The 27,956-nt window shown below is 36.6% G+C and overlaps 2 protein-coding genes across 3 annotated transcripts; one reads left to right on the top strand and one right to left on the bottom strand.

Annotated features, from left to right (window-relative positions):
- Nucleotides 1-2,708: 2,708 nt before the first annotated feature.
- Nucleotides 2,709-11,925, bottom strand: LOC110114469 (transcription factor BIM2). The gene is given in 8 exon segments (XM_028700911.1): nt 2,709-2,969; nt 3,104-3,239; nt 3,734-4,133; nt 4,200-4,296; nt 9,476-9,568; nt 9,675-9,744; nt 11,010-11,115; nt 11,619-11,925. Coding segments are annotated over 8 exon segments (1,047 nt in total). The 5' UTR covers nt 11,710-11,925; the 3' UTR covers nt 2,709-2,915.
- An 8,874-nt stretch (nt 11,926-20,799) lies between these two features.
- LOC110114459 (phosphatidylinositol 4-kinase gamma 7) lies at nt 20,800-26,586 on the top strand. 2 transcript variants are annotated; one of them, XM_028700943.1, is made up of 3 exons: nt 20,800-20,959; nt 21,230-21,379; nt 24,043-26,586. In XM_028700943.1, the coding sequence occupies exon 3, from the start codon at nt 24,339-24,341 to the stop codon at nt 26,184-26,186; it is 1,848 nt and encodes a 615-aa protein (XP_028556776.1). In that variant the 5' UTR covers nt 20,800-20,959; nt 21,230-21,379; nt 24,043-24,338; the 3' UTR covers nt 26,187-26,586. The 2 variants fall into 2 exon arrangements, with proteins under 2 accessions (XP_028556776.1, XP_028556777.1); XM_028700944.1 differs by lacking the exon at nt 21,230-21,379 and having other exon boundaries at nt 24,040-26,586.
- Nucleotides 26,587-27,956: the final 1,370 nt, after the last annotated feature.

The following is a 27,956-nucleotide window of genomic DNA, read 5'->3' as shown; positions in this document are numbered from 1 at the left end:
CTGCTTGTAGCTGGATTTCTACCATATGATGGACTTCCACCCATCACCGGACTTTCGTCAAACTTCTAACCGACGTCAAACTTCCGCCCATCACCGGACTTTTGTTAGACTTCTACCCGATGCTGGACTTCCACCCATCACTGAATTTCTACCCGACAACGAACTTCTATCCATTTTTACCCGATGCCGAACATTCGCTAGTCGTCGGACTTCTACCCAACGTCGAACTTCCTCTCGTCACCAGATTTCTACCCAAGGTCGGACTTCCACCCGTTGTCGAACTTCTAACCTTCGATAGACTTCTACCTGATGTCGAAGTTCTGACCGCCACCGAACTGCTACCCGACGCTTGACTTCCACCCGTCCCTGGACTTCTTCCAGCCATTGGACTTTCGTTGGACTTCTACCTGAAGCCGGACTTTCGCTGTCGCCGGACTTCTCCCAATCTTCGGACTTTCGTCGGACATCTGCCTGACTCCAGACTTTTGACCTCCGTCGCCAACCAACTACGGTCCATCTGACGTCCTTCACCAAACAACTGTCTTTCTGACCACTATCGCCTGCCAACTACGGTCCTTCTAACCTCCGTCGTTATTAACGGTCTTTCTGGCCACTTTCGCCTGCTTACTACTGTCCTTCTAACATTCATCGTCAAACAACGATTTTTTTGACCATTGTCATCCACCGATTACGGTCATTCCGACCTCCATAGCTAGATTGTGGTCATTTCGACCTTTGTCTCTTGAAACCTGTTTTTTCTGACCACTGTCACCCTCCAACTACGGTCCCTCCAACCACCGTCAACAAACTACGGTCTTTCCAACCTCCGTTGCCTATCGACTATGGTTCTACCGACCAAACAAACAAATCATTAGTAATTTTTTCAAGTCCCATCATGTAATGCATTTTATATGATGTATATTTATTACATCAAGCCAAGATTTTCCCCCAAGGAAGGGCGTCATTTGTAATCAACTGCATATAATAGTGGATTCATTCAAACTGGATTAGACCCGTGGTTGTTCCCCTTTCCAGGATTTTTCATGTAAGAATCTTGATTTTTTTTATGATTACTACACTCTTTCTTATCGGATTGTGTGCTGGATCTTCATACAAAACTAAGATGTTAAATTTTATATTTCTCTAGCGACGTGAATATTCCAGGATGTAACAATATAACATGCATTGCCTATTTAGAAAAGAATATGCTCAGGATATCAATGTAGAGCCTTAGATATATTTGTTGTGGAACGATGGAAGCATACAACATGTCAGTTGCCTTATAAAATACTCATTTATTCACGAGTAATGATTACTTCATTTGGCATAATCATGAAGCTTTCTCATTATCTAATTATGAGAAAGCCCTTAGTTCACATTTGCTTGATAGTGTTTGGGCTAATTAGATATGACAAAAGTTGTTCTGCCAGATTTTTTGTATTCAATTAACATGCTGGTCTGGAAGGATTGAGAACAACTAATTTCCTCATTAAAGATGGCATTATATGCAGTTGAAAATCAGAGTAGAGCCTATTTAATTGGCTAAAAATTGATTACAATGTAAAATAAATATTTTGAAATTAGTTTGATGAATGTTAAATAAATACAGGTTAATGATTTTTTTTTGTTAGAAGTAATAAATGTAAAGTATAGTTCTTAATGGTGATGAGTGGCATCAGCGTGTAGCAGTGGTGCTGCCCGGCAGAAGGCGATGGATAGCGGTGGCTGATGGTGACTAATGGTGGTGAAACAAGCTTGCAGTGTAGATGATTTTCACTAAAAGTCAGAGGAATTTAGTTTACACTCAAAATAAACCACTTCACTTTACATTATATTTACTATGCTTTATACTTTGCATCATTTTGTATTCCAACTAAACATCAAAATTTATAAAATTCCTGCATTTAGAATACTTTACTCACTAAAATAATCCAACCAAAAAATCTCTTAGCTATTTTTATTCTCATGAGTTCAGTAATCATGCTTCCATTTGTTCATTACTTCCTTTGTTATATATAATATTTGGAGGAAAAGAAATAATCAGCTACATGAGGAGAGCTGCTGTGAGAGCTATATCTATGATTATATGGGTACCATTTCAGGTCTCCAGTAATATTTTTCAACTGCCATTTCTCCATGTTTTGTTGTTTTTTATTTTCTTTAGTTGCTATTAATTATTGTTTTTCCTTTTAATGATGTAAGGCATTTCTCTCTCTCTCCAAAAAAAACTGAGAATCAACTTGAAGTTCAATAAAATAGGAATTATGGGAAGCCAATTTGATACATAACTTAAGAACCGAGCTCGATGAGCCAACAAGTCAAATTGAGCCAACCTCGACTTGACTTGTTAACTCATAGAATAACTTGTTTTAAAAAATTTAAAATAAAATGCCCTTCGAAATATATTAGAATTCAAAATTTTAAATATATATATATCTATAAAAAAATTTAAAATTTATATTTCAATTTCTTATATCAAATATTTTTTATTATTTATCTTCTAATTTCTCTTTTTTATAATAATTCTATTATAATAATTATTTAAATCATCATCATTCTCTCTTCCATCATTATAATAATAGAGAAATTTTAGTGTCAAAATATGAATCACACAGATGTACATGCCAATCCCCAAATTCATTAATGAGATTTAAACCCTCAACCAATAGGCCTAAAGATGGAGAAATTATTCTGCACGGAGACCGGATGCAGAACGCCTCCCGGAGACCAACTAGAATGTACCATGTCATTAGTACCGAGCCGCAGTACCGAGCAAGGGATGATGTGACGCATTGTGGTTGTCCTTCAGATGGCGTTAGGCATCGGCACAGAATAATTAATCCTGAAGATGAGTGACTATCTGATCTGTCTGATTTGTATCTCTTTGTGGCTGCTTGACTCATGGATCCTGTTCCCTACCCCGGCTTGACCAATAATAAGGTTGCAGGATCATGGTTCATCCCCTGATCCTGGAATACAAGTTCATTAATGCTCGGTTAAGCATTTGATCAGATAAAATAATGCTTACTTGAATCCAAATGAACAAATACAAACAAAAGCTGTATCAGCAGAAGACATTTCTCCTCTCCAAAATAATATGTACCTTCGAAGTAGCAATGCTTGTGGAAGTATTATGGCTGCTACCACTTCTCCTCCCCAAATTAATATGTACAGAAATGTTAGCTTGGGAAAGGTCTGTGCCTGAATTCTGCAACATTTGGCTTAGGGTATTCAAAAGCATGCACCACATTGAATAAACCATGGCAATGTTAGCATGGGAACAGCTTTGGATGATTGTAGTTGTCCATAAATATTGTAGAATCATTGTTGGAAAGACAAATCTTTTAAAAAATCTTTTAAAAGATGGTGTGGGTATTATAATATTTTTTCTCTTTTCAAAAACTTGGATCACACTCTAATAGATATGATTATAACACGTCATTTCGCATCTTCGAAATTTCTAAAATATAGCAAGAAAGAAGAAGTCCAACATGATCATGGTAACTATGAACTATTTGAAAAACAAAAACTGTGATAGATCCTGAATTGTTGTTATTTAGACATGCTAGGCGATCAGTAAATGAATTAACTAATATAAACGGGGGTGGGTGAATCTATATGAAAAAGCTTTTGCTCAAGGAAATATTGGAGAATATAAATAAACAAAATGTGCGTGTCTTCTGCTGAAATTCTCGGAAATAAGAACAGTAGGGATAATTTGATTATTGCATACCTTTGAGAATATGCATTTGACGCACAAATGGTTCCTTCATCAATTGTTAGCTCCTCCTGTTCATTGAATACATAATTGCTAACAGTACAATCAACAGGAAATGAAGATCTCAGCCACTCAGACTCAGACTGGGAAACCATACTATCTGCTTCTGGAAGAAACCTTTGCAAAGGTTGGCCAAGAAATATCCCCCTTCCTACAGAGGAATGAAAGTTTGGCTGTGAAGAAGCTGGGGGAGCGCTCTTACGCTTTATTTGGGACTGCTTTTTTATTGCTTCTTGAAGCAGTTTTTTAGTAAAAAATTTTAATTTTTGTACTAGAGAGCTGCTTCGAGAAGCAAGCAAAAAAACTGTACCAAACGAAGCCTTAGTTGAAAAACAGAAGCATTCTCCAATGCTTTCTGAGATAAACCAGCAATCAGGTCAGATTCTGTTGGATTTTTTAGAAGAAAGAACATATTGCACGCCTGGAATGCCATTATCTGACACCAGTAACCCAGACGAAGCACCATTCTTAAAGACTTGAGGATCATTCATGGGATCACCAGAGCCATTTCGGTTGTTCTGTTTCACATAAATAAAATTTGATCCATTTGGTGGATCAGTAAAGAAGCAATTCATCACAAAAACCAAAGATCAAATGTGAACTCCAATCTCCGGCAACTTCAATTTTCCGCAATAAAATTCAAATAACAGATACGGTGCATTTTTCCAGAACGGACTTAAAATAGACCATTTAATTCAAAAGAAAAAAAATCAATAAAACCTTCGCTTGCAAAAATGCCAAAAATATCTATACTGATCAACACAAATGGACAAATGTTTTAAGGATAAATCTCTTATATATTGCAAGAACATGAGTTGCCTTCAAATCCAAATGAGACATCACTTCTAATTAGCTACAAATGGCTCAGAAAGGATTACGGAAAATTTATGATGAAAAATTGGCATTTCTAGTGCATGAGGCTCACCAGCAGCGGATATTGATTGGACTACGTATGGAGCAGTACTTAACCTTTAACAAATGTATTAATTGTGTGATTTAAGCTCAAAATATCCAACACAAATAACCGGGTTCCATACCTTGCAGGAGAAAGAAGCCTAAAGAGTTGGACACATGCCCTTTATTTAAGTAAAAAATGCATGTTATTACATCAATGTTACTATATTCATACTTAAAAATTGATGAGGGCATCAGATTTCGACGTGTACCATCGTTGGAGATGCAGATCGACGGCTACGATGCAGAGCCTTTATTTCTGTTTTGTTTTGTATTTTATTTATTCTCGCATTTTTGTTTTCCTAGTTTTCCCCTGTGGGTATTTAGTCGCTTGTGTAGCTCTGAGGGCATTTGTGTCTTTCTAGCTTTGTCTTATTTTTTTTACCTATTTAAAGGATGCCTCATGCATTGTAAAGGATGATGAATGATTAATACAATTTTTGTTGTGTTTACTTCTTCTTGTGTTAGCGCTAGAGAGAAGGGAGAGAGCTCAAGGTGAGCAAATGCAAGGCACGCCAATCATTGGAAGAGTCCGCAACTCGTGGTTTTAAATTTATCTTCTTTGTCGCCTCTTCTTTTTCTCATCCCCACCCGCCGGCCTCCATAACCTCCACCACCAAGCTCACCACATAACCCCACCTCACCAAGCCCAACGTCAACCTACCTCCACCAACCGGCCCCTTTTTTCCCACTGGCTCCACCACCCATCCCCACCCAAGCCCAATCCACCATAGACCACCTTGTTTCTTTCATGAATGAGAATTTAATGCCTCATTAGTACTTGCCTAAAGAGCTTGAACAATTTGGGAAATTATCTAATCATTTGAAATTCAAAATTCGAATTTCAAATTAGTTTCCTAAATTAGAGAGCTATTTTAGGAAAGTTTTGATTCACATTCAAATTTAATTTCAAAATTAATTTGGATGGAATTTTTCTTCTCCTAAATTGAAAGGGTCAATTAGGAAGTTGTTAAATTCCCCCACCACAAAACCTCTCTCCCTCTCTCTCCATGCAGCAGGCCCCATGCATGACTCCCCCCCCCAACCCCCAATTAATGCATTAATCACCCACTAATATGAAATCGAATTTCAAATTAATTCCCTCCAAAAGTATTCAAAATCTGAAATCAATTTCAGTTTTTGAAACTAAGCCCACATCTTCTAGCTGACCCCCAACCCTCTCTCCCCTTAGTCAAACCGCCGACCCCTCTCTCCCCAACCCTAGCTGTCCCCTCTCTTGTGCCCATACTCTCTTGTGAAACCCTAGTTCTCTCATGACACTTGAACCCAAGAGAAGAAGACAACCTCTCCTCCCTATCTCTCCATTTATCTCGCCATTGGTATATGGCCGATTCAAAAGTTGACCACGGCTTCGTTGATGGAGACATCAGATCATCATGGAAAGTTTATCAGAGACGTGACCACCTATCTACGGCCACGATTGGGTCTTTATATTTTTGAGTCATCGATGTATTTTTATTTTCATGTATTTTGTTATTTGCTTGTGTGTGTTTTATTATTTCCCGTTGTACCCCTCTTATGGGAGTTGTCGTATGTAAGCCCAAAAGGCATTTGTGTCATTTGTTTTGAGTCATTTGTATGAGGCTATTTAAAGCCCCCCTTTGTTCTATTTGAAGTGAATGAATGATTGCTTATTAAAATTTCTTCTTGCATGAGATTGTGTGCTTGAGAGTTCTAATGGAGAGAGCTTCCTAGGAGAGAAAGAAGTTTGGCGCAACACCCACCAACCTAGATAAGTCGGGTTCGTAGTTTCTTTCGTTTATCTCGTTCTATTCTCTTCCCGTTGTTTCTCTCATACCTCCTCCCTCATCACCTAGCCGCCGGATTCCCTAGCACCCGATTTCTCACCTCCACAAATTCCCTTCAAGCCCACGACCAAACCCATGCCCGACCCCATGCCGCCGACCCCCATCTCCCTAACCGCCGATCCACTCTCCTCATTCCCCATCCAAGCTTGTTTCCTATTTTAGATTGAATTGAATGTGGGTAGATTTGAAATTTAAAATTAATCATTGGGAATTTCAAAATCTTTCCTTATTTAATTAACTCTATTTTAGGAAAGTTTCCATTTTTATCTAATTGAATTTGAAATTCAAATTGGATTTAAAATAATACTTTCCTAAATCCCTTTCCTAAATTAAGGAGTCTTAATTATTCCAATTAAACTCCCCATGGTCCATGCTTGCCGCTGGCCCCCCTCTCTCCTAGCCCATTAATGCTCTTTTAATTATTTTCTTAGGAAATAATTCCAAATATTCTTGCTTTCTCCCTTGGCCGAAATCTGCATGATTATAGGTTTAATTTGTTCCTAAAAGGAATATTCCCATCAGAGATTTAAATCAAGGCTTTTCCCTGCCCTTACCGCCGCCCCTCCTCTTGCATCCTCTCTCCGTTAATTATTCTCCATCAAGAGAATAATTAGGAATAAAGGAATTCAAATTCCCGTCATCCACTGGCTCCAAAAGCTGAAATTGAGTTTCCCCTATTGAATCATCTTTAATAGGTTTTAAAAAAAAAATTGAAATACAATTTCATATTTGAAAAGGTAGTTGCTCTTATCTTTCATCTATTCTACAAAGACGAGAAACTTCTTTCTCGTCACATTATTGAAGAAAGCAACTCCCCGTGAAGACTTTGTCACCTAGCACCTATGAATGGCGGATTCGGAAACTGACTACGACATAACTTGGGACGAAGACGGCTAAGTAGATATCCTACAATCTACGCTCTTCGACGTGAACCCGAGAGTTGATTTCACCGTAGAGGATTACTTGGAGCGCACACTGATATACTTGGTAGAGGTTATCGACGAACATTTTGAAGGCATTGAGTGGAGGATCTCCACTAAACCTTGACGAAGGTTTCTTCTCTCCCGAGTGCCTTATTTCTTTTAGTCTAAATTCTCATTGGTTTGATTGCAGTCACGACGGGCTCCTCCACAAGTCTTGCTTAAGCTTAGTAATCATAGGAATTGAGTGCACTTTCAATGCATCCTAAATCTCGTTGTTAGATTAGGGATTAACTTGAAGACTACTATTTTGTGTTGTTTTATTTTTCTTATTTATCTTGAAAATTTCAAAACTCAGAGCATGTAATTTGGCCAAAGCAAAAGATCTCCTTATTTGTTTTGATTCTTCATTTTTAGAATTGCTAGCAATTTTATTCTAATATTATTCTATTCAATAGTTGTGCAATGTCTAAATGATTACATAATCATTTCATCTAAGTAGTCCTGCATCATTCGCTTACAACGAACAAGGGGAGATCGACATATTCATCTCTCCCTTTTATGAACAGGATTGGAAGTACGACGTCACAGTGGAACGTTACATCAATCGCATCGTCTATTGTCTCGCCGGGACTATCGAGCTTCAACGGCCAAAAACTCCGTGGACTCTTATCGGACGACCTCCCCCTTCCCCGACTCCGGCTTCTTCCCCGACAACTAGTCCTCTTGACATCACTTGTTTGGTAGTGGCATCCTTAAGTGTGCTTGCAATCCTCCTCCGCTAGCCTCCACTTTCAAGAGTTTGAGCGTAGGATCTCAAGGTGAAGGATCTAGATTTTAAACTTGAAGCTTTTGTTATATTTGTTATTTGCATTACCTACGAATCATTGGTTGTTATTTTGCAAGTCCTACTAATCTCAAATTGTAACCTATCGCTTTTACTTAGTCTTTCATGCCTTATTCTTAAACCTTCACTTGAGCAAACAAAAGGGTTTATCGTTAGTCAAGCAATGTTTACTACTTTATTAATCTCTTAATTGCAATTCTTGTCTATCGCATTTACGTTTCACATCAAAAATAGTACTATTCAAGTTTTAGGCTTCGTTTCAGACGTCTTTCTTCCTGCTTCTTAAAACATTTTTCTAGTATAAAAACTTTAATTTTTGTACTAGAAAGCTATTTTATGAAGCAATAAAAATTCATCTCAAACGAAGCCTTAATCGGAAGCAAGGATGGGTTTTTATTCATTCATTTTCTTTCTTTTTGGCAAAGCTATTGAAAAATAATTGAAAACATAGAAAACATAAGTCTAAGCTATCAAGTATGTAAAAAAACGCCCAACTATGAGTGCAACCAATCGACTTTAAAAGTATTAGATCGTGATAATGAATAGAGTATTTGAAGCATTAAGCATTACCAAAAAAGTTATTTTAGGCGATGGCAAGACTGGCCTCTCATCAATTTCCTATAATGAACTTTTGCTTGGTTATAAAACAGAGCCATGATAGAGCAAACAGTAAGGAGCTGTTTCGAATCACTTTTTTTTTTTTCTTATTTTCTGCTTTTATTTTATTTTGTTTAAATTTTGATTTGAAATAAAAGATATTGAAGAAATTAATTTATTAGGTGATGGGGGTGGTTGCAGCTGGTGGCTAACAAGACAATGACAGTAGCAATGGTGGCTTGCAACAGTCAGGCAGTGGCAGTGGCAGTGGCGGAGGTGGCACCAAGGTGAAAAGGAAACATAAAATTAATTATAACCTGAAATACCTAAATGTTGTATTGACTGCTTTTAAAAACAAGTTGATTGTTTTTAAAATAAAATTAAAATATGCAAAAAAAATACATAAATAATTATGTTAAAAAAAAACAAAAAGATCCCAAATAGGCCTTGAGATTCCCTTTTCAGTTGCATAATATTTAGAAGCTAAGTGAAAATGTCTAACAAAGAAGCACATAGATATATTTTCGATGCAATGAAAGTTTAACTATACCAATAACATCAATCTGGTGTTTTCATCACTCACAGGCGAAATTTACTCGTACATCTGTACCTTCTCTTGTAAGAATTGGATATATTCGATGACCTGCAAATTAGTGTTTATTCAATAAACTCAAAAGTAAATTTATTATACAACAATGTTTAAAAAGAAAGGAAACAACAGTTAACGACATTAGCAAAAAGATATACACCTCCAGCAAAAATGATGCTTTATCTCTTTTCTGATCGCTATTTGGCAAGAGTCCTATAAGCATTTGAAATCTGTCAAAAACAGGTTGAGTGTTCATTTAACTACACATTCCAGAAGCAATCTGCTTAAATGAAAGCATAATTATGCAACTTATCTGGTTGAGATAAAATTGTAGTCTCACGAAAAAGCAGTGCTAATTAGTTCCTTTGACGTCCATTTACCCTTGAAAAATGCATATTGCATGAGCATGTCATCAGGTTATCAGCAAACTGTGATCTAGGAGGCTCTTCCATTAGAGGCTAATCCTAGGTTTAGCTACATCAAGCCCAAATCAGACCCAAGTCAACCCCAAATTTAGAGCTGAGGAAGCCAGCCATTATTGAAGGATGATGGATTAGAGTTGAGAAGTCATGAATTATCAAGAATTTGGTTTGAAATTATCTATTGTATTTGAGGGGCAACATGTTATCAAATAACTGTAATAAGCTATTGTTAAACCGGTCCAGCAGGGACCGGCTCAGCCGGCCTGACATAGGAGTAGATTTTTACTTGGGGCGACAGGTTAAATGTAGATTTTTACTTGAGATTTCTTCTTCCACTACGATAGGAGTTAGTTGCATTCCCATTCCTTTCCCTCTAAGTGGAAGGACAGAGTGTAAATAAACTAAGACAAGCCAAGTCATTTATTTTCTTATTGAATTCGAGATGAGCTTAAATATTGTTCAAACATATTTATTAAAATTTTCATGAAGTTTGAGTTGCGAATGAGCTTTAATCAAGACTAACTAATCAAATGTTTGTTGTTGATGATTTAAACATATAGCCTCCTTAGAAGATATAATTGAATTTAAACAATTTAATTAAAATTGGCATAATTCATTGAGCAATATTTAAGTTGTTTTTTGATGTTCAAATAGACAAATACTAATAAGAAAATGTTTTAATCTCTATACTTCTGGCTATGTATTTAGTATTTTCATTAAACTTATACCTCTAATAATATAGAGTTTTTTAAGTTGCTAAGATATACTAAAATTGATATAAGAACATCGAAAAAGCAATCAAATAAGCAATTAATCTATCATTAAATAAGCATTTTATCAAAAATTTTTAAACAACAAATAAATGCGTTTACAAACAAAGAAATATTTGCTACAAGCTGTTTAATGTTCAAGTTTTTTCATTTATATGATTTTTTTTTTTTTAAATTAAGCTTATTTAAATGTAAATAAACAAACATAAAGGAGCATCGAGTTGTTTCTTGATTGAAGTAATTCGCTCATGGCCCCAGAATGGGATGGATTGAAGGAGAAATAAGGGAACTCTACGGACTTACCTATCATTTATTTTACTTCTACGTCTTTGTTCTATGGCAGAATGCTTCAATCGTGGGGTGCTTGCCTTCTGCTCGTTGCTTTTCCCATCAAGTTTCAAGGTCAGCTCTGCAACAAAAAATTTTTTTTGCTAAGCACAACTTCATAGAAAAAAAAAGAAAAAAGAAGCAAACCTAAGGGGGTGTTTGGCATCTTATTTTAAGCAGAATTCAAGCAATATTTAGCTTAATTACTGCCAAATGGTTTGGATATTTTAAATCTTTTTTGTTTTGATAAATGTAATTTTCGCCATGCTATGGTTAGAAAATATTAGGAATGACCTTTCTTTATTAGATTTAAACGAGAATTTGACTTTTAATAGGACACAATGGAGAAAAAGTAGTGGGATAAAGGCTTGATGTTGTTGTTGTTGTATTGTTAAATCCAAAATTTATTAAATCCCACCATTCACGGGATTTAATGGATTTAAGGATTTCTCCCTCCCGCAGACTTAAAATCCTGAAACAAATAGTCAAATAGTATATCAATATTTAACAAGATAATTTTCATGCAGCTAAACAGCCCCTGAAATTGAGAGCCAATTTAGAAATGCAAAAATGGAGAGTAGCGACCTTTTTTAGAAGAGCCTTCTCCCTTTCCGAACTCCTCTTCATCTTCGTCGTCCTCTTCAAACCCCATGTTGAATCTCGAGAAAGACTCCATGAATCGATTCTTCTTCTAGAATCAGCTGTTCCTAAGTTTCTTATGCTCTCAAGACTGCTAGAGAGGTAGAATCGTGGAGAGGAAAAAATTGCTAGTAGAAACCCTAGAAAGCGAATGCAGGAGGTACTGGGGAGTAGGTTCGATGGGAGTGACTCGAAGCTTTGGAGCTTCCAGCGGAAAGTGTAATAGCCGCGGCCTTGAGAACGCAATAACTAAGAACCCTTTCACACCAAAATTAAGTAGAAAAATGAAAATTTTGGCATGAAATTTCTAAATTTTGTATTTATTTAATTTATTTGTAATACTTAAAATTAAATTAAGATTTTTAATTTTTGTTACGATATCCCTACCTAATTTTTTTTCCAAGAGAATTTATAAGACTATTTAATTCTTTAAGTTTAGGATGACTTTTTTTACTTCTTCTTAAAATAATTTTTTAAGTATAAAAAATTAAATTTTTTAATTTTTTACTAAAATTTTATTTTAAAAAATAATATGAAAACCATCTCAAATAAACCCTAAGTCATCACAATCACATCAATAGGTTTTGTTTTCTCCCGTCCTTCTAAATTGCTCGTTATTGATCCAGGAATGCAACTTTGCCTAAGGACTACTTCAACTTAGCCTTAATTGCAACAAGGCATCCCTTGAAGAGATTATTCTGTGCGGACGCCGAACGCAATTTATCGTACGAAGACCAACCAGAATGCGCCACGTCAGTGGTACCGAGCTCAGGACCGAGCAGAAAGTAGCGTGACGCATTTTAATTGGTCTCCGGTTGATGTTCGGCGTTCGCACAGAATAATTTCACCAAATACATCAAAGCTTCTTGCTGAAAAATGAAAATTCTGGCATGAAATTTCTAAATTTTGTATTTATTTAATTTATTTGTAATACTTAAAATTAAGTTTAAGATTTTTAATTTTTGTTACGATATCCCTACCTAATTTTTTTTCCAAGAGAATTTATAAGACTATTTAATTCTTTAAGTTTAGGATGACTTTTTTACTTTTTCTTAAAATAAATTTTTAAGTATAAAAAATTAAAATTTTTTAATTTTTTACTAAAATTTTATTTTAAAAAACAATATGAAAACCGTCTCAAATGAACCCTAAGTCATCACAATCACATCAATAGGTTTTGTTTTCTCCAGTCCTACATTGCTCGCTATTGATCCAGGCAGGGATGCAACTTTGCCTAAGGATTACTTCAACTTAGCCTTAATTGCAACAAGGCATCCCTTGACAAGATTATTCTGTGCGGACGCCGAACGCAATTTATCGTACGAAGACCAACCAGAATGCGCCACGTCAGTGGTACTGAGCCGCGGTACCTAGCATGAGGTGACGTTGTGCATTCTGGTTGGTCTCTGGACGACGTTCGGCATCGACACAGAATAATTTCACCATTCCTCCCTTGACCACTCAAGTCCTCCTTCGCGCTTATGTTTGCAAGACTATAGGATCTTTACAAACAACTTGTCTTATACTCTAATCAATCACACTAAGGATTACTTATTGCTTCGACTTTAATTGCACTTTAGGTGCGCTTTACCTGCACTTTACTTGCACTTTTGACTGCGCTTTTTTGAGTCAAAGCGCAGTCCACATGGCAAATTTTTAGTGGATGACCGGACCTAGAGATAGGTTCGATGACCTGACCTAATAATTTGTCGTTTGATTGACCACTCTCCAAAGGATTCTGCAATAGAAAGCCCGCACAACTCATTTTGCTCAGTGCAAGCATAGAGTTCATATTTTCACTGCATGTAACCTTGTACTAAGAAAGATTGAAGCAGCAACTGGAACCAAGTTGTCCCAAGAATGTTCTAGGCCAACTTGGAAAGCCCCAATTAAGGTTTCTCTTGGAACGGCCTTTTTATTGCTTTTTAAAACAGTTTTTTAATACAAAATTAAAATATTTGTTCAAAAAATTAATCTAAAGCAATTTTCTAGTACAATAATTTCTAGTTCAAGAAATTTATGCATTAAAAAACTGTTTTAAAAAACAGTGAAAAAAATCATCTCAAATGAACTCTAAATTGCAAGCTACATATTGTTATGGTCTCTTATCAAACACATATTATATAATTTCTTTAGCTGCAAAGGCCTTTATAAAAATAGTAATTTATTATAAGAATAACAAGTAAATATTTCATAGAAGACAATCTATTTTATTTGTATTGAGCATTATATTTATTATTTATATTATTTTCCTTAAAGTATGAAAATAATTTACATCTTTATTTAAAATGTAGAGAAGTAGCCTCATGCTTTTTTTAGATATATTTATTTTCTCTAAAATTTATTCAACATCATGAAATAATATTTTTATAAAAACTTATAACAAAAGAATATCCAAGAGTATCAATGTAATAATTTTACGACAACATCTAAATTAGCCACTAATAAATATTTTTTTATAAGAGAATAGATGCATTAAAGTACATATTATAAATAAATAAATTCAAAATCAAGCTAGACCACTTACATTAACATTAATATCCATTAAAAAAAAAAACAGTTTTAATAAAATCATAAAATCACAACATTAATATCCGTTTAAAAAATGAAAGTTTAGATGTCAAAATAGTAAGAAAATTAAGGAATAATTAGTTGCATGCGCGGATCCACCTTAAGGCCAAGGTAGGGGCAACTGTGATGCGGAGCAGGTTAAGGAAGAGACTTGCGGCACTTTATATCCTTACTAACAAACTCTGCCTACCACTATCTTTTTTTACTATTTTTCTGTTTCTACAGTACAAGTACACTTTTTCTATTTAGTAGCTAGTTATAGTATTTCACCGGAGGAGATGAAAGTATATAGGAAACATAGCAAAAGGGTATAGCAGCTTTTGAAAAACTTTTACAGAAGATAGCAATACAGAAATACAGAGTTATTTCGGTGAGTATTATCCTTGTCTTCTCCGGTCTCCAGTTTTCTTTGGCTTGGCGTCATTTTGTGCAGGTGTTCGGCGATCCGTTTGCAACAGCTGGTATCAGAGCCACTACCTGAAGAAGATGACGGAGCGAGGAAAGGAGCCTGCAACGGAGGAAGGACGGAACCTTGAATCATTATGGGCGGACCAGGATCACGTCAATCGGCGGATTGACGCGCTGGAAGCGGATATACAACGGTTGGGGGTGGAAATGCGCAGGGAGTTCAATCTCCTGAGGGCAGGACCTCCTCAACCAAGACGGAACAGAGACGAGATACCTGCTGCAAGACCTGTGCACAGGAGAGGAATAGCCGCAGGTCGAGGTGGCCGACCTCCGCCATTACCGATACCACAATTATCGGATTCGGAGGAGGACGATTTTATACACAGGGAAGCTGACTTTGCCGAATCGGAAGAAGAAGAAGCTGGAAATCTACACCGCAGGGATTGGCAGCGGCAGCGACGGCAACTTCCTCAACCGAATCAAGGTGAATTTAAAGTAAAATTAGACATCCCATTTTTCGACGGTCGAATACACATTGAAGATTATCTTGATTGGGAAAAATCAGTTGAAAATTTCTTTGACTACATGGAAATTGCTCCAAACAAACAAGTAAAGTATGTCGCATGTAGATTGAAAGGCGGCGCTAGTGCTTGGTGGGCACAAATAGTTCAAATGAGACAAAGAGAAGGAAAGGGCCCTGTACGCAATTGGACACGGATGAAGCAGCTGCTAAGGTCTCAGTTCTTGCCCTCAGATTTCGAACAAATTCTGTACTTACGGTATCAACATTGTGTCCAAGGTACCAGATCAGTAAGTGACTACACGGAAGAATTTAATCGACTAAGTGCCCGAAATAATTTGAACGAGTCAAACAATCAAATGGTCGCCCGATACATAGGAGGTCTCAAAGACAGTATCCAGGATCGTTTGGAACTGAACTCCGTGTGGTCTATGGCTCAAGCCGTCAATTTTGCTATGAGGGTCGAAATGCAGCAAAATAGACAAGCAAAGGGTACTTATAACCGCAGACATTGGCAAGAACCGTTGACGGGATCAAATCGGGCAACTCCACCAGGTCCGAAAACTCCTCAATCACCTCAGATGATCAATGCACCTGTGAATGGAGCTTCTTCCAGCGTGGATCCAAAATACCCACCCAAACGCTAGGGGGCGCTGCTCCCTTGGACACCCGACATATATGTGAAACGTACAACGATGAACAAATAGGGGTCGAGAGGTAGCGCCCTCGGAACAAATTTTGGTTGTAAGGATATTTTTTGGAAAAAAAAAAAAAGACCTATCTGAAACTAGACAATAAATCTTAGATTAAATTCTTGTATGTAGAATATTTAAGCATGAAATTCATAGTGAATATTAATAAAAATTAATAGTGGTAAATGAATCTTAAAATACTTGCTCTAATTTCATACAAAAATTTATTTACATCTAATATAAATTTTACATTTTTTTGCTCCTTAACTTACTAAAATTTATCTTAAAGATGTATGCAATATTAATTAAATGAAAACTTTATTTAGTTTATAAGAAAATAATGAAATTTGTGCATTAATATTTATAAAAAATTATTATAATATTTAATTTCTATTCATGCTTATAATGTATTATTCTTTATTTTATATAAAATAGAAATATGATGACAAATAAATTTTAATCGAGTATTATCAGCAACTATTAGGCCTACGGACAAACCTCTGCTAAATGAAAGCAATACTTTGCAAAAACTTTAAGGCTTCATTTGGGAAGGCTTTCTTTTTAATTTTTAAAGCATTTTTTTAATAAAAAAGCTGCTTTTAGAAGCAGTAAGAAAGCCGTCACGAAGGAAGCATTTATGAAAACTAGCCAGTTAAAGAGAATGAAGAGAAAATTATACAAAAGCACTTAATACACCACTGGCAACCGTTCAGAAACTAGTGAAATATAGTCCAGTTCACCCCTCCACATCCTCAAGCTCCTACCTCTTGAAAAATGGGAGAGGGGAGTGAGTGTTGCTATACCAAGTATTGATCACGAGAATGCCCATCTTCTAGTGCTCGTTCACTGAACTTGAAAAGAGACATTCAGATCTATTATAACTAGCTAGTTCAAATTTTGCAAAGGCTTTACTTTGTAATTATTGCATTTGCATTGTTCCAGAAAATATTTCATACCATATTGCCATGAATTTGGTCTGTAAGTGAGATGCACAATGGAAATTTCCATCCAAGCTTCAAGATCATGGGAAGTTTAGAATCTGGAGTATATGTCACTGAGATTACCCCTTGATTTATGCTGCAGGATCTTATGCTATAAAAGTAATTCTTTCCTGGGAAACAACTTCATTGCTGTCGGGTATAGCCATGAAAGAAATTATAGATAATTTATTACAAATTCTAGGAAACAAAGAAAGCAACATCATTTATTATGATCTCCTATTGTCATATATAAGCTGGTTGTGTGTAGTATGAATTTCATGTTCTTGCTTACGAGTGAATTGTAGTATTCTTTATAAGTTCCTTGCTATTATTTATAAATAGGCTGGTTTGTTTGGTACGAGCTCCTTGTCAACGTCTGTAGACTAAGTATTGTGGGCACGATGAATTCCCTGCTCATACTCATAGGTGAATTATTGTGTGTGCTTGTAACTAGTCTTCTGCTATTGCTCGTAGGTGGGTAATAGTGTGTCTTACACATGTCTATGCATGTAGGCAACTTATCACATTCACCACGAGTTCCATGTCCTTGCTCGTAGAATAATTGTTTTGTCCGTTATGAGTTCCTTGTTTCTGCTCATAGGTGAGGTTTCACATTCATTGTAAAGGCCTTGTACAAGCTTGCAAGCAGTATATGCGCCTTTGCAAGTAATTGATGTTGCCTGTAGGCATGTTGTACTCATTAAAACTCTCCTGTCTTTGTTTGTAGGCAGGCTATGTTCATTACAAATTTCTTATCTTTGCCTAGAACCAAGCTTTTGTATTCATTATAATTTCCCAATATATGCCCCTAGGAGAACTATCACATTCGTTGCATGTTCACTATTATTATCCATATGTGGATTGTTGCGCACTACAAGTACACTATTCTTTTGTAAGCAAGCTACAACATTCATTATAAGCCATTGTCTCCCCCCTAAGGCAAAATATTATATGCTGCAAACTCCCTGCTCAACCTTCTAATTTTATGAATTTTATTTAATTATAAGTTAACTTAAATGGTCATTTAGGTCTGGTTAAAAAATAAGTTCATTTAAGTATTATTTTTTCGTTACATTTTTAACTGTGTATGTTAATTTTTAAAGTTTTTAAGTCCAGTCATTATTCAGATGAAATTTCGGCAGCCTCCTGGTGTCTCCCCCATTTATGAGAAATTTTGGGGAGTCTAAGACTAACCACCACACCAAGAAAGACATGCACAGTCAGTGTCACATGGCACGGCAGCCGTGGTATTCAATCACACCATGTAAAAAAAGTGTGTATGGGTCTTTAGGGCACCTGCATGGATGATTGTAAATTTGCCCGCCAGCATGAAAGTATACACGAGTACATAATTTTATCCATTGTGCTAAGAGAAACGGGTACAAGGCTTATCTGATTTGTCATAGGCATCATACTGAGCTTCCTCCCACCGTGCTAAGAAAAACACGCATAGGAGGTTTATTCATTGTGCCGCGAGCGCAATAATGGGATTCGATGTTTAAAGTTGAATGAACATTATAACTTGCATGAATGAGGCTACGATGACAGTGTCGAGGGCACGAGAGCGATGCCGACAATACACAAATCTCTCTTTTTTTTTTACTTTGTGATTTTGTTCTTTTTTAGCTAATAATAATAATAATAAAGGAAGAGGCGGATTTTGGTTATGTTAGAAAGTTAATTGGAGGTAGATTAGAGGTGGTTTTTGGTGCTATAATGGGTGAAGGTTGAGGTGGAATGGGCTGTAGTTGTTGCAGATAATTGGGCTTTGAATGAGGCTGTATGTGTGGTTTATACAGTGGAGCAATATGGGCTGCTGTAGGGAGGAAGATAGGCGACTGGTTTAAGTTGGGAGGTGGAGAAAGCAGTGTAGTGTAGTGTAGTTCGTTTAAGGGGGGTGAAGCACAATTATTATGTCCTCCGACCGGATGCAGAGAAACATCTGGTCGCAGGTAAAATTCCGCTATACCGAGTTTTTTTCGAAAAATTCAGTACACCTCGGTATAGCGGGATTTTGCCTGCGACCAAATATTTCTCTCGTTCGATGGATCGGACCAAATAAAACTTCGTGAAACACACATCAATAGAATAGATTAGGATTTTTTTTTTTTTTTACTTTATTATTTATGGTCTTTCACAGGATTGGGCGGCTGACAGTGGCAGGATAGGGTATAGAGTAGGAATGAGCAGATTTGATCAGAATTTAAATAGAATATAAAAATTTTCTTATTATTTCATAATAATATTAATATATATTTATTTAAATCTGATAATAATTAACATATAAAAAGGAACAATAATAGCATTAGAGTTATGAATTGGTTTAGTTACATCGCCTTGAAACTCATACAATTTTTTACATTTTTGCTCTCACAAAGACCTAGGCAATATGAAGTCATTTCTATGTATTCCCGACGTTCCGAACATACATGTGAAATTCGTTTTGCGAATAAGCGGCATTCGGGTAACGTCACGTAACATTTTGTCCAGACTCAAGAAAGTACAGACGCGGTGCTGACGTGGATGTATTCTTAACACGGGTCACGTCACGTAACATTTTGTCCATTGTCTATCGATTTTGACCGCCTTCGCTCAAATAGAATGTGAGAGGTCATTCATTAGGTAATTTTGATATTCTAAGCACAATGATGAAGTTTGCTTCATGATCGGAATATCATTTAGGCAGTTTCGTGTTATGTCTCCTCAAAATTTATGCCAATTTTTCATACATCATTTTCTATATGATTTTGATATTCCGGACACAACAACGAAGTCCGTTTTACAGACTGACAATGTTTGGGCAACGTTGCACAAGGTTTCATATGTAGTCTGTCGATTTCGACCTTGTTCACTCAATTCAACTACGAGGCGTCCCCCTTACATAAATTTGATGCTTTGGTTGCATCGACACAGTTCATTTGACAATCAAAGTTCATTTGTGTAATTTTTGCTGATATCGCATTCACCAACAAATCACTCTCATCATCATTTCCAATTGAGCTGCACATTATTGTCCTTAAGGAATCAATCTAATCCATTTCACAATCGAATAATATTTTGAGCCATTTTGATAGCGATTGAGCTGTCTCGATGCTTCTGATAAAGAATATATCAAATAGTTGCTTTCCTCGAAGCACTCAAATTGATCGTGAAATATTTTTAGAGGTCAATATAGAGAAAGAAAATGTTATGAAATTTGGACACACTCAAAGGTTCATTGCTATTTGCTTGTTTAAAATGAAATATGCCTTGAATACAAAATTGAAATATTGAAAGCATTCTAATGATCTTGTGGAGATTCATTCTCAATACTTTCCTGACTAGCAGAGACCTGGCGACTATTTGGTTTATTTTGCCTTTCATTATTGAGTGCTTAAGCTCTTACATGGTTCCTTTGAAGTCTGTAAATCATCCAAATAGAACATTTCATCATATAAAATTTCTAACGTTGTATCAATCTCATATTTTACTAACTTCACTACACATTCCGTTCCGTTCATTAAGACGTCAATTGGGACGACTTTTTTACTGCTTCTTAAAATAATTCTTTAATACAAAATTAAAACTTTTGTTTTAAAAAATATTCTAAGAAACAGCAAATAAAGGCTAAAATTATAAGATAACTTACAATATAACACTTTATTGCTTTCTAAAGACTTTTACACAAGAATCATAATGTAACAGTTGTCATATATAAAAATGTACCATTTGTCAAAAATAAATAAATATGAAATTGTTAAGGGTCGTATTTATAAATATTTTATTATGTTAGTCCAGGGATACGATCTTATCATTTCAGATAATGACGACACGATTTTGCAAAATTCGTCAGACGGCCCCACAATGAATTGAAGATATGATTGCTAACCGCAGTTTAGGCCTCTAACCACTGTTCTTAGTCTTGGAAGGGTTAAAATATGAATCAGAGTTGAGAGCGGAGAAGAAAGGAGTGAGAGAGAGAAAGCGCGCTATATATATATATAGTGAGAGAGTGAGAGCGCAGAGGATTGGGCGGGGTTGAATTTAGCGTTGAGATTAGGAGAGAGGGGCCGGAGGAGGTGATCGGCGGAGTGGCCGTTGAACTAGTGACGCTACCTGACAAGATCTCGGCCTCCGGTGAGTGGATGTTTCTGATGCAGTGGAGTTTGGGGAGGTTCTTTTAGTTATGTGTGAGAGCTGAAAAGGCTCGGGATCTTATGACGTTTTCGCAGTCTTACTTCCATTCGTAGCGGATGGAGAGCGTTTTGATGATGGAAGTTGGCGGTTCTGTGTTATTTTTAAAACTTCTCTTGAATTTTTGTGTTATTGTTCGGCGGTTTAATGATCTAGAGTTTTTTTTTTTTTTTTAATTTGCGTTGATTTGGGGATTCTTTCTGCTATGAATAGTGAAAAGGATGAAGAGGCGCTGATCCGGAAGGGATTTTTGACTATTCGACCAGAATGATTGTGTTAACCGTGACAGTGGTTGTTGGTGCTGGGTTTAAGGCGCTGCGAATGATTCTATTTTACTGGAAGTTTTTATTATTTTTGGGAGGTCTGATTCGTCGATCTACTTGAGAATGGATTCCATTAGGCTATGAACTGGAGATATGCTGCGGAAGCCAATTAGAAGCTTTTGTATTCTTACTTTTATTAAATTCTCTTACTACTTACGATCTTTCATTTTGATTATTGGATATGCTATTATGTTTGTCCTGTTGTTTATCTTCAAATATTCATTTTCATCATGCCTTCGGCGTGTTGACCAAAATTTATGTCTGTATGCCTGTAGCAACTCATAGAGTTACAAATTAAGAACAAGAATAATGGCATTTTATGATTTTGTTTTAGTTAAAAACTTGCTCAAAACAAGTTAAGGGCTCATTTTCGCTTAGCAAGAATAAATGGAGAAGGAGAAAGAAGGATTCATTTATCTGATCCTAGTCTCTGGTATAAGGTTAATGATGATGATGCCTGTGACAAATAATCGTTTGATGTGAATGCATAAGATCATCAATAATGTTATCAAAACAATTCCAAAGAAATTGGGCGCTCATCACTTATTTAGATTCTTATTTTGTAGATTTTTTATTGATCATTTTCGATGGCTAATTGTTTGATTATATTATTTTTAATCTTTATAACTCTCACGACCTTATACATTTGCACTCTTATTTGAGGTTTGGGATTTACAAGATACAACCAACGACAATCATTTGAATAATCTTTTTGTGATGCGTGTAGCTCTCTTTGTTTATGTACTTTTTCTTCATGTGTTTATCCATGGGAGCATTCACTGGTTGATAGGTCCAAGGCTTAAAGCAATATTTTTCTTGTCCTTTTCTATTTTGGTTTATACCTGTATGTTTATACGTTCTGTTCCTTATTCCACATATTATTTCAATAGATTTGGAAGTGATTGATTAGACCGTCATCAATGTTATCTTACTCTTACAATTACTGGTTGGTTTTATGAATTCATTTTATCCATTCATTACTAGTGAGTCTTGCATCAGTTGTTAATCTAGTTTACATTATTTCTTTGGCACAACCCCTACCCATTGGCCGTTTAATTAAGCTCTCCATTCCTTTCATTCTATCTATCCATCTCATAGGAACATCCTTAGCCCTTTATTGTATATTGACAAACAACTATTGTTTATTTTACGTTAGCTTATCTTCAGTGGATTTGATCACCTAATTTAATCATTTTTATTCTATATATAGTAATTTCACCACAATTTTATTTTAAACATTCTCATTTGTCATATTTGATTGTTATGACTTTTTTCCTAATGCTCAAATCCTTGAAGCAAGGTATAATTGCATTTTTACATAATTCACCATTTCTCTCCATGATATTTTCATAATGTATTGGACACTTAGATTCTTCTCTATTTGTACTATAATTTTAGCTCGACTAATTATGTTCTTATCTATATCAACTTTTTGTTATATAATATTATGTTAAGGTACATTTATGTCTATTATATATTACTTTATACTCCAATTACATAATTAGCTTCCCAAATCATTCACTGATAAGAGCTAACCTACAAAGATATATGATTAAGGAAAAGATGAAGCACTTCTTACCGATGTAATGACAAGTCTGCAATCAAGTCCACAGTTCATGAGAGAGTTCAGGAGGATATGGTTACAATTCAGTGCTTGGAACCTATGATGCACAGACACGGACACAGCGACACGGACACGTCAATTATTTAAAATTTAGAACACAGACATGGGTTGGACATTGCATTATATTTTTTATATTTTAAAAAAAGTGTATAAAATTAAAGAAGTATAATTTTAAAAATAATTTAGAAATAATAAGTCATTTAATTAGAATTTGTGCTTGAAATGATTAGTATTAGGATGTCGTTTATCAGTCACCGAGAGAGGAAATGAAAAAACCTTCATTGCTAGAGAGAAATGAAAATGAGCACATTCGATGAATGGGTATTAAGTGCGGACGTTGATTTGGTGTTGTCATGTTGTGGATAGGAAATAAGAAATTTAGTTTAAATCCCGTCAAATACAAGAAATTATATTTTAAAAAAAATCATAAAATATTTAATACACACGTGTCAAATTTGTATTTAATATTTTTTTAATCGGACACGTTTTCGGCATGACCGACACTTGTCGGAGGAGTGTCGGACGAGTGTCGTGTCGGATACGTGTCGGACACTGAACGCCTCTTTGAGGAGAAGTGTCGGTGCATCATAGATTGGAACTATATATCAGTTTCAGCTTCATTTAGGATTGATCAATCTTTGTTTAATAAAAATATGTCAACTTCATCAAAATCTTCATCAAAAAGTCGGGCATCAAGCAGATGGGTCATGTCGAAACAAGTTTGTAGACTGGTTCTGTCAAAATAAAGCAAAACCATCAGCACAATCTCTCTGTTCTCCTCGGGTGGGCTAACAACCCTTAATTCCTAAATGCAAGACCTAAATCCTTAGTCTGGATATGTCCTGCCGGTTCCATAATTCTTTGCACTCTTAGATCATCACTCTACATCTACTGATGCTTGTTTATCTTGTTAAATTTTGTATGTTAAATGTAAAAATGCTGTATCACTTGTCTTTGTTTTCTTACTTGATCTTTGTTGTTTTTGTCATCATTCATGTTTTCGTGCCGAATTAGTTCTAACTTCATTACAGTTTCATATGTTTCAGTTTTACCTATCTTGTATTGTCTTTTTGCAGGTTTTTTTTGCCTCCTACGTGAGGGGATCATGGCTTCCCCATTTTAGGGGGAGTTGGAATCTTCCCTACCTCCCTTTTTCCTTGCTCCGCTGTGCCTTGCTCGAGTATCCAAGGTCATATCCACGCCACTCCCTGTGTTACCCCTATATGATTGTTCGCGTACAAAATCTTCTTCTCTCAACAACCGCATCAGCCACTGAGTTTGGCGTGCGCTATAGAGTGAAGAAGAGGAAAAAGGAGGGACTTCTTACTGCTGCTGTGTCCAGCCACAGTAGCCTCAAACTCCCACTTTAACTCTCATGGCTCCTAACTTGGACAGCCCTGTTCAGACTCAGATGGCTATTGCAGTCCTGAACAGACCCGTCACTAATGAGTATCATGACATTAAGAAGAGTGAGGGAAGGCCCTCTGGACGCAGGCGTGTTTTTGTCCAGACAGATTCTGGCTGCGTCCTTGGCATTGAATTGGATCGTGGGGACAATGCCCATACGGTGAAAAGGAAACTGCAGTTAGCTCTGCACGTGCCTACCGATGAAAGTTCGCTGACCTTTGGAGATCTTGTGCTGAAGAATGATCTTAGTGCTGTTCGAAAAGATTCCCCTTTACTTCTGACAAGGAATTTTATGCACAGAAGTTCTTCCACACCCTGTCTTTCGCCAACAGGAAAGGATCTCCAACATAGAGATAGGAGTGGTCCGATTGAAATAATAGGATGCCCGAGGCATCACTCAATAACAAAACAGCTTGTGAAGAGCGTTGTGAAGGCTATACAAAATGTTGTGGATCCTATACCTATTCATAATGGTCTTGGTGGTGCCTACTACTTCAGAAACTGCAAGGGCGAGAGAATTGCAATTGTTAAACCAACTGATGAGGAGCCATTCGCTCCAAATAACCCAAAGGGGTTTATTGGGAAAGCTCTTGGTCAGCCAGGATTGAAGAAGTCTGTGCGAGTTGGGGAGACTGGGTTCAGAGAGGTTGCGGCGTACCTTCTTGACTATGATCACTTTGCAAATGTCCCCCCTACTGCTCTTGTGAAGATCACCCACTCAGTGTTCAATGTGAATGAAGGCGTCACTTGTAATATTAGCAAACCTCAGAACAGGAAGCCGAAGCCTATTAGCAAGATTGCTTCATTCCAGCAGTTTATACCTCATGACTTCGATGCTGGTGACCATGGCACCTCGGTTTTTCCAGTTGCTGCTGTGCACAGGATTGGGATACTTGATGTTCGAATTTTCAACACAGATAGGCATGCCGGGAATCTACTAGTTAGGAAGCTTAAAGACGGGGCTGCCAAGTTTGGTGGTCAAGTGGAGCTCATCCCCATCGATCATGGTCTCTGTCTTCCAGAAACCTTGGATGATCCATATTTTGAGTGGATCCACTGGCCTCAGGCATCAATCCCTTTCTCTGACGAGGAGCTCGAGTACATTGCTAAGCTTGATCCCGTCAGAGATTCTGACATGCTACGGCTGGAACTACCAATGATCCGTGAAGCATGCATTCGAGTGCTTGTCCTCTGCACCACATTCCTCAAGGAAGCAGCTGCATTCGGGCTTTGCCTCTCAGATATTGGTGAAATGATGAGTAGGCATTTCACAGTGAGAGAGGAAGAACCAAGTGAGTTAGAGGTTTTGTGTATTGAGACCAGAAAGTTACTTTGTGATGTAGAGGTGTTTCACCAAGAAACTCACTTGGTGGAAGAATTTCAGTTTGATATTGATTGTGAAGAGACTGACGACCTTAGCATGCCCAAGACTCCACCAGGCTATCTTTTTGGCATCCGAGGGGGTATCTCCAGAAACCCTCTGTCAAAATTAGATGAGAGCTTGGAAGAGATAGATGAAGAACAAGAGGAGGATAACCAAGATGGCGAGGCAGAAGAGGCCAATGCCTTACAAGCTCTTTGTGCTTCCAAGCTATCCATATCACCAAAGGGCAAAACTAGCCTTCAAGGTTGGAGTAGGAGCTTAAAGGAGCGGTTGCCGACAAGTGCAAGCTTTGTGAGCTTGGCTGACATGGGGGAGGAAGAGTGGGGAGCATTCCTTGAGAAGTTCCAGGAGCTACTTCATGGCGCATTCTGCGGTCGCAGGTGTAAGAGAGCTGGACGGAGGCATAGTCTTGGTTCTTCTTGCCAGTTTTGAGTAGGAGATGGAGGAGGAAGAAGCTAGGTTAACCAAGATGCTGCTTTGTTGTGTCTGTTAGCGGTTTATTGTTTGCTCTGCTGCGCTTTCTTTGGCTGGTTAGTTGGTGTAAGGAATAGAAATTGGGGGGTTTTCAAAATAAGACCATCTGGCTAGATGGTGTACTGAATATGGAATTGTGATTGATAAAAGCAGACGGTGTTGCTTCTGTATATAGGCTTTAGGCTTAAGTTAAATATCAGATACATAAATGAGGGAATGTGATGGCTGATTGCTAGCCATATTTGCATTTATTGTTCCTAGCAGGGATCTGTCAAGTAATTGCAAAACTGGTTAAGTGATTTGTGCGTATTGGTGTGATGGTAATTTTCTGAACTTATTGTACCATTGTTTTCTTCAAGCAGGCTGTTAGTAGTCTCTGTCTGCCACATCAGGTCAAGTTTAGATGAAGAAGAGTATTTAGATGTGTTTGTTTAGTGCACTCTTTTTGATAGTAACGACTGTCGAATGATCAGCTAATTAGTCGTTAATTTGGCAAGCACTGTTTATTGTATTTTTTAGGATTGGGTTTACTTAATTATATAATTAGCTTATGAATTGGAAGTGCTGTGTTTTTGTTTTTGTTGCGGGCTAGTATATTCACGGTGGTAGAGAGTGAATTTTTCATCTTAGTGATGTATGGATGCTTGGCACACAAAGAGATACTTGGAGAGAGAACAACAACAACAACAACAACATCAAGCCTTTATCCCACTAGATACTTGGAGAGAGAGCGGAAAAAAAAATAGAAAAATGTTTAAGTAGAAAATCCAAAAAAGGAAAATCATTGGGCCAAGCTCAAATGAAAAGATTCTAATAAATTTGAGTGAATTATGAAGATTGATAAGTCAATTAATTTAGAGGCGGTGAAATTATAATAGTTTGGAGAGTTGGGTAGAAGTTTGATGGTGGTTGTATCGATGTTAAGTGTCGGTCGAGTGTAAGTCAGGCGGTCAGATGGTAGTATGGCGAAAGGCCGACAAAGATTGATAGATTGGTGGAATTCGAATATGGTCGATGGCCGAAAGTGGTCTGGGTGGGGTTAGCGGTCAGGCGGTGGTCTGACAATGGTCAAGTAGTAGTTCGATGGAGATCGATGGCTAGACGGTGGTTTGGCGGAGGTTGGCGGCCGAGCGGTGTTTCGGCAGTGGTTGGCGATCGGGTTGTGGTCCGACGATGGTTAGCGATCAAGCGGTGGTCAGGGAGAAGTTTGACGGAGGTCTGACGGAGTTCGGCAGAAGTCTGGAATAGATTAATGGAGGTCTGGTCGAGCTCTATATAAATTTAATCAAACAATAATTTTAATTAAAATAAAACTATTATGTATGAATTTCTAGTTTAATTTTATTTACTATTATGTATTAAAATTTTAACTTATTTACTACTTCAATCTAACAACTCATGAGACAATCCAACTAACTTTTTAGTCAAAACTCAAAAGGCTATCATCGGCATACCTTTTGCAAGATAAACGTTATCTCAAGCCAAATTTTGAGATCATTTGATCATTCAATTAATATCATAAAATTTTTAATTTTGTGTTTGTCTTGTTGACACATTTAGTTAAGCTATAAATATATCAATTAATAAAAACAGTTATTTTATTTAAAAATAAAAAATATATATTTAATTTCTTTTACAATATTAGATTTCTTAAATATTTAATAAAAAAATTAAATTTAATTTCAAAATATGCTAATAAGTTATAATTAAAAAAATAAGCAAAGCAGT

This window comes from Dendrobium catenatum, unplaced genomic scaffold (genome assembly GCF_001605985.2).
Source record: "Dendrobium catenatum unplaced genomic scaffold, ASM160598v2 fragScaff_scaffold_1608, whole genome shotgun sequence".
Classification (NCBI taxonomy): Eukaryota; Viridiplantae; Streptophyta; class Magnoliopsida; order Asparagales; family Orchidaceae; genus Dendrobium; species Dendrobium catenatum.
The sequence above is the reverse complement of the archived record's forward strand: the minus strand, read 5'-3'. Positions and strand labels throughout refer to the sequence as shown.

What these genes read in the sequence shown, in the direction of transcription:
- LOC110114459 (XM_028700944.1), top strand. Translation starts at nt 24,339, where the DNA reads ATGGCTCCTAACTTGGACAGCCCTGTTCAGACTCAGATGGCTATTGCA.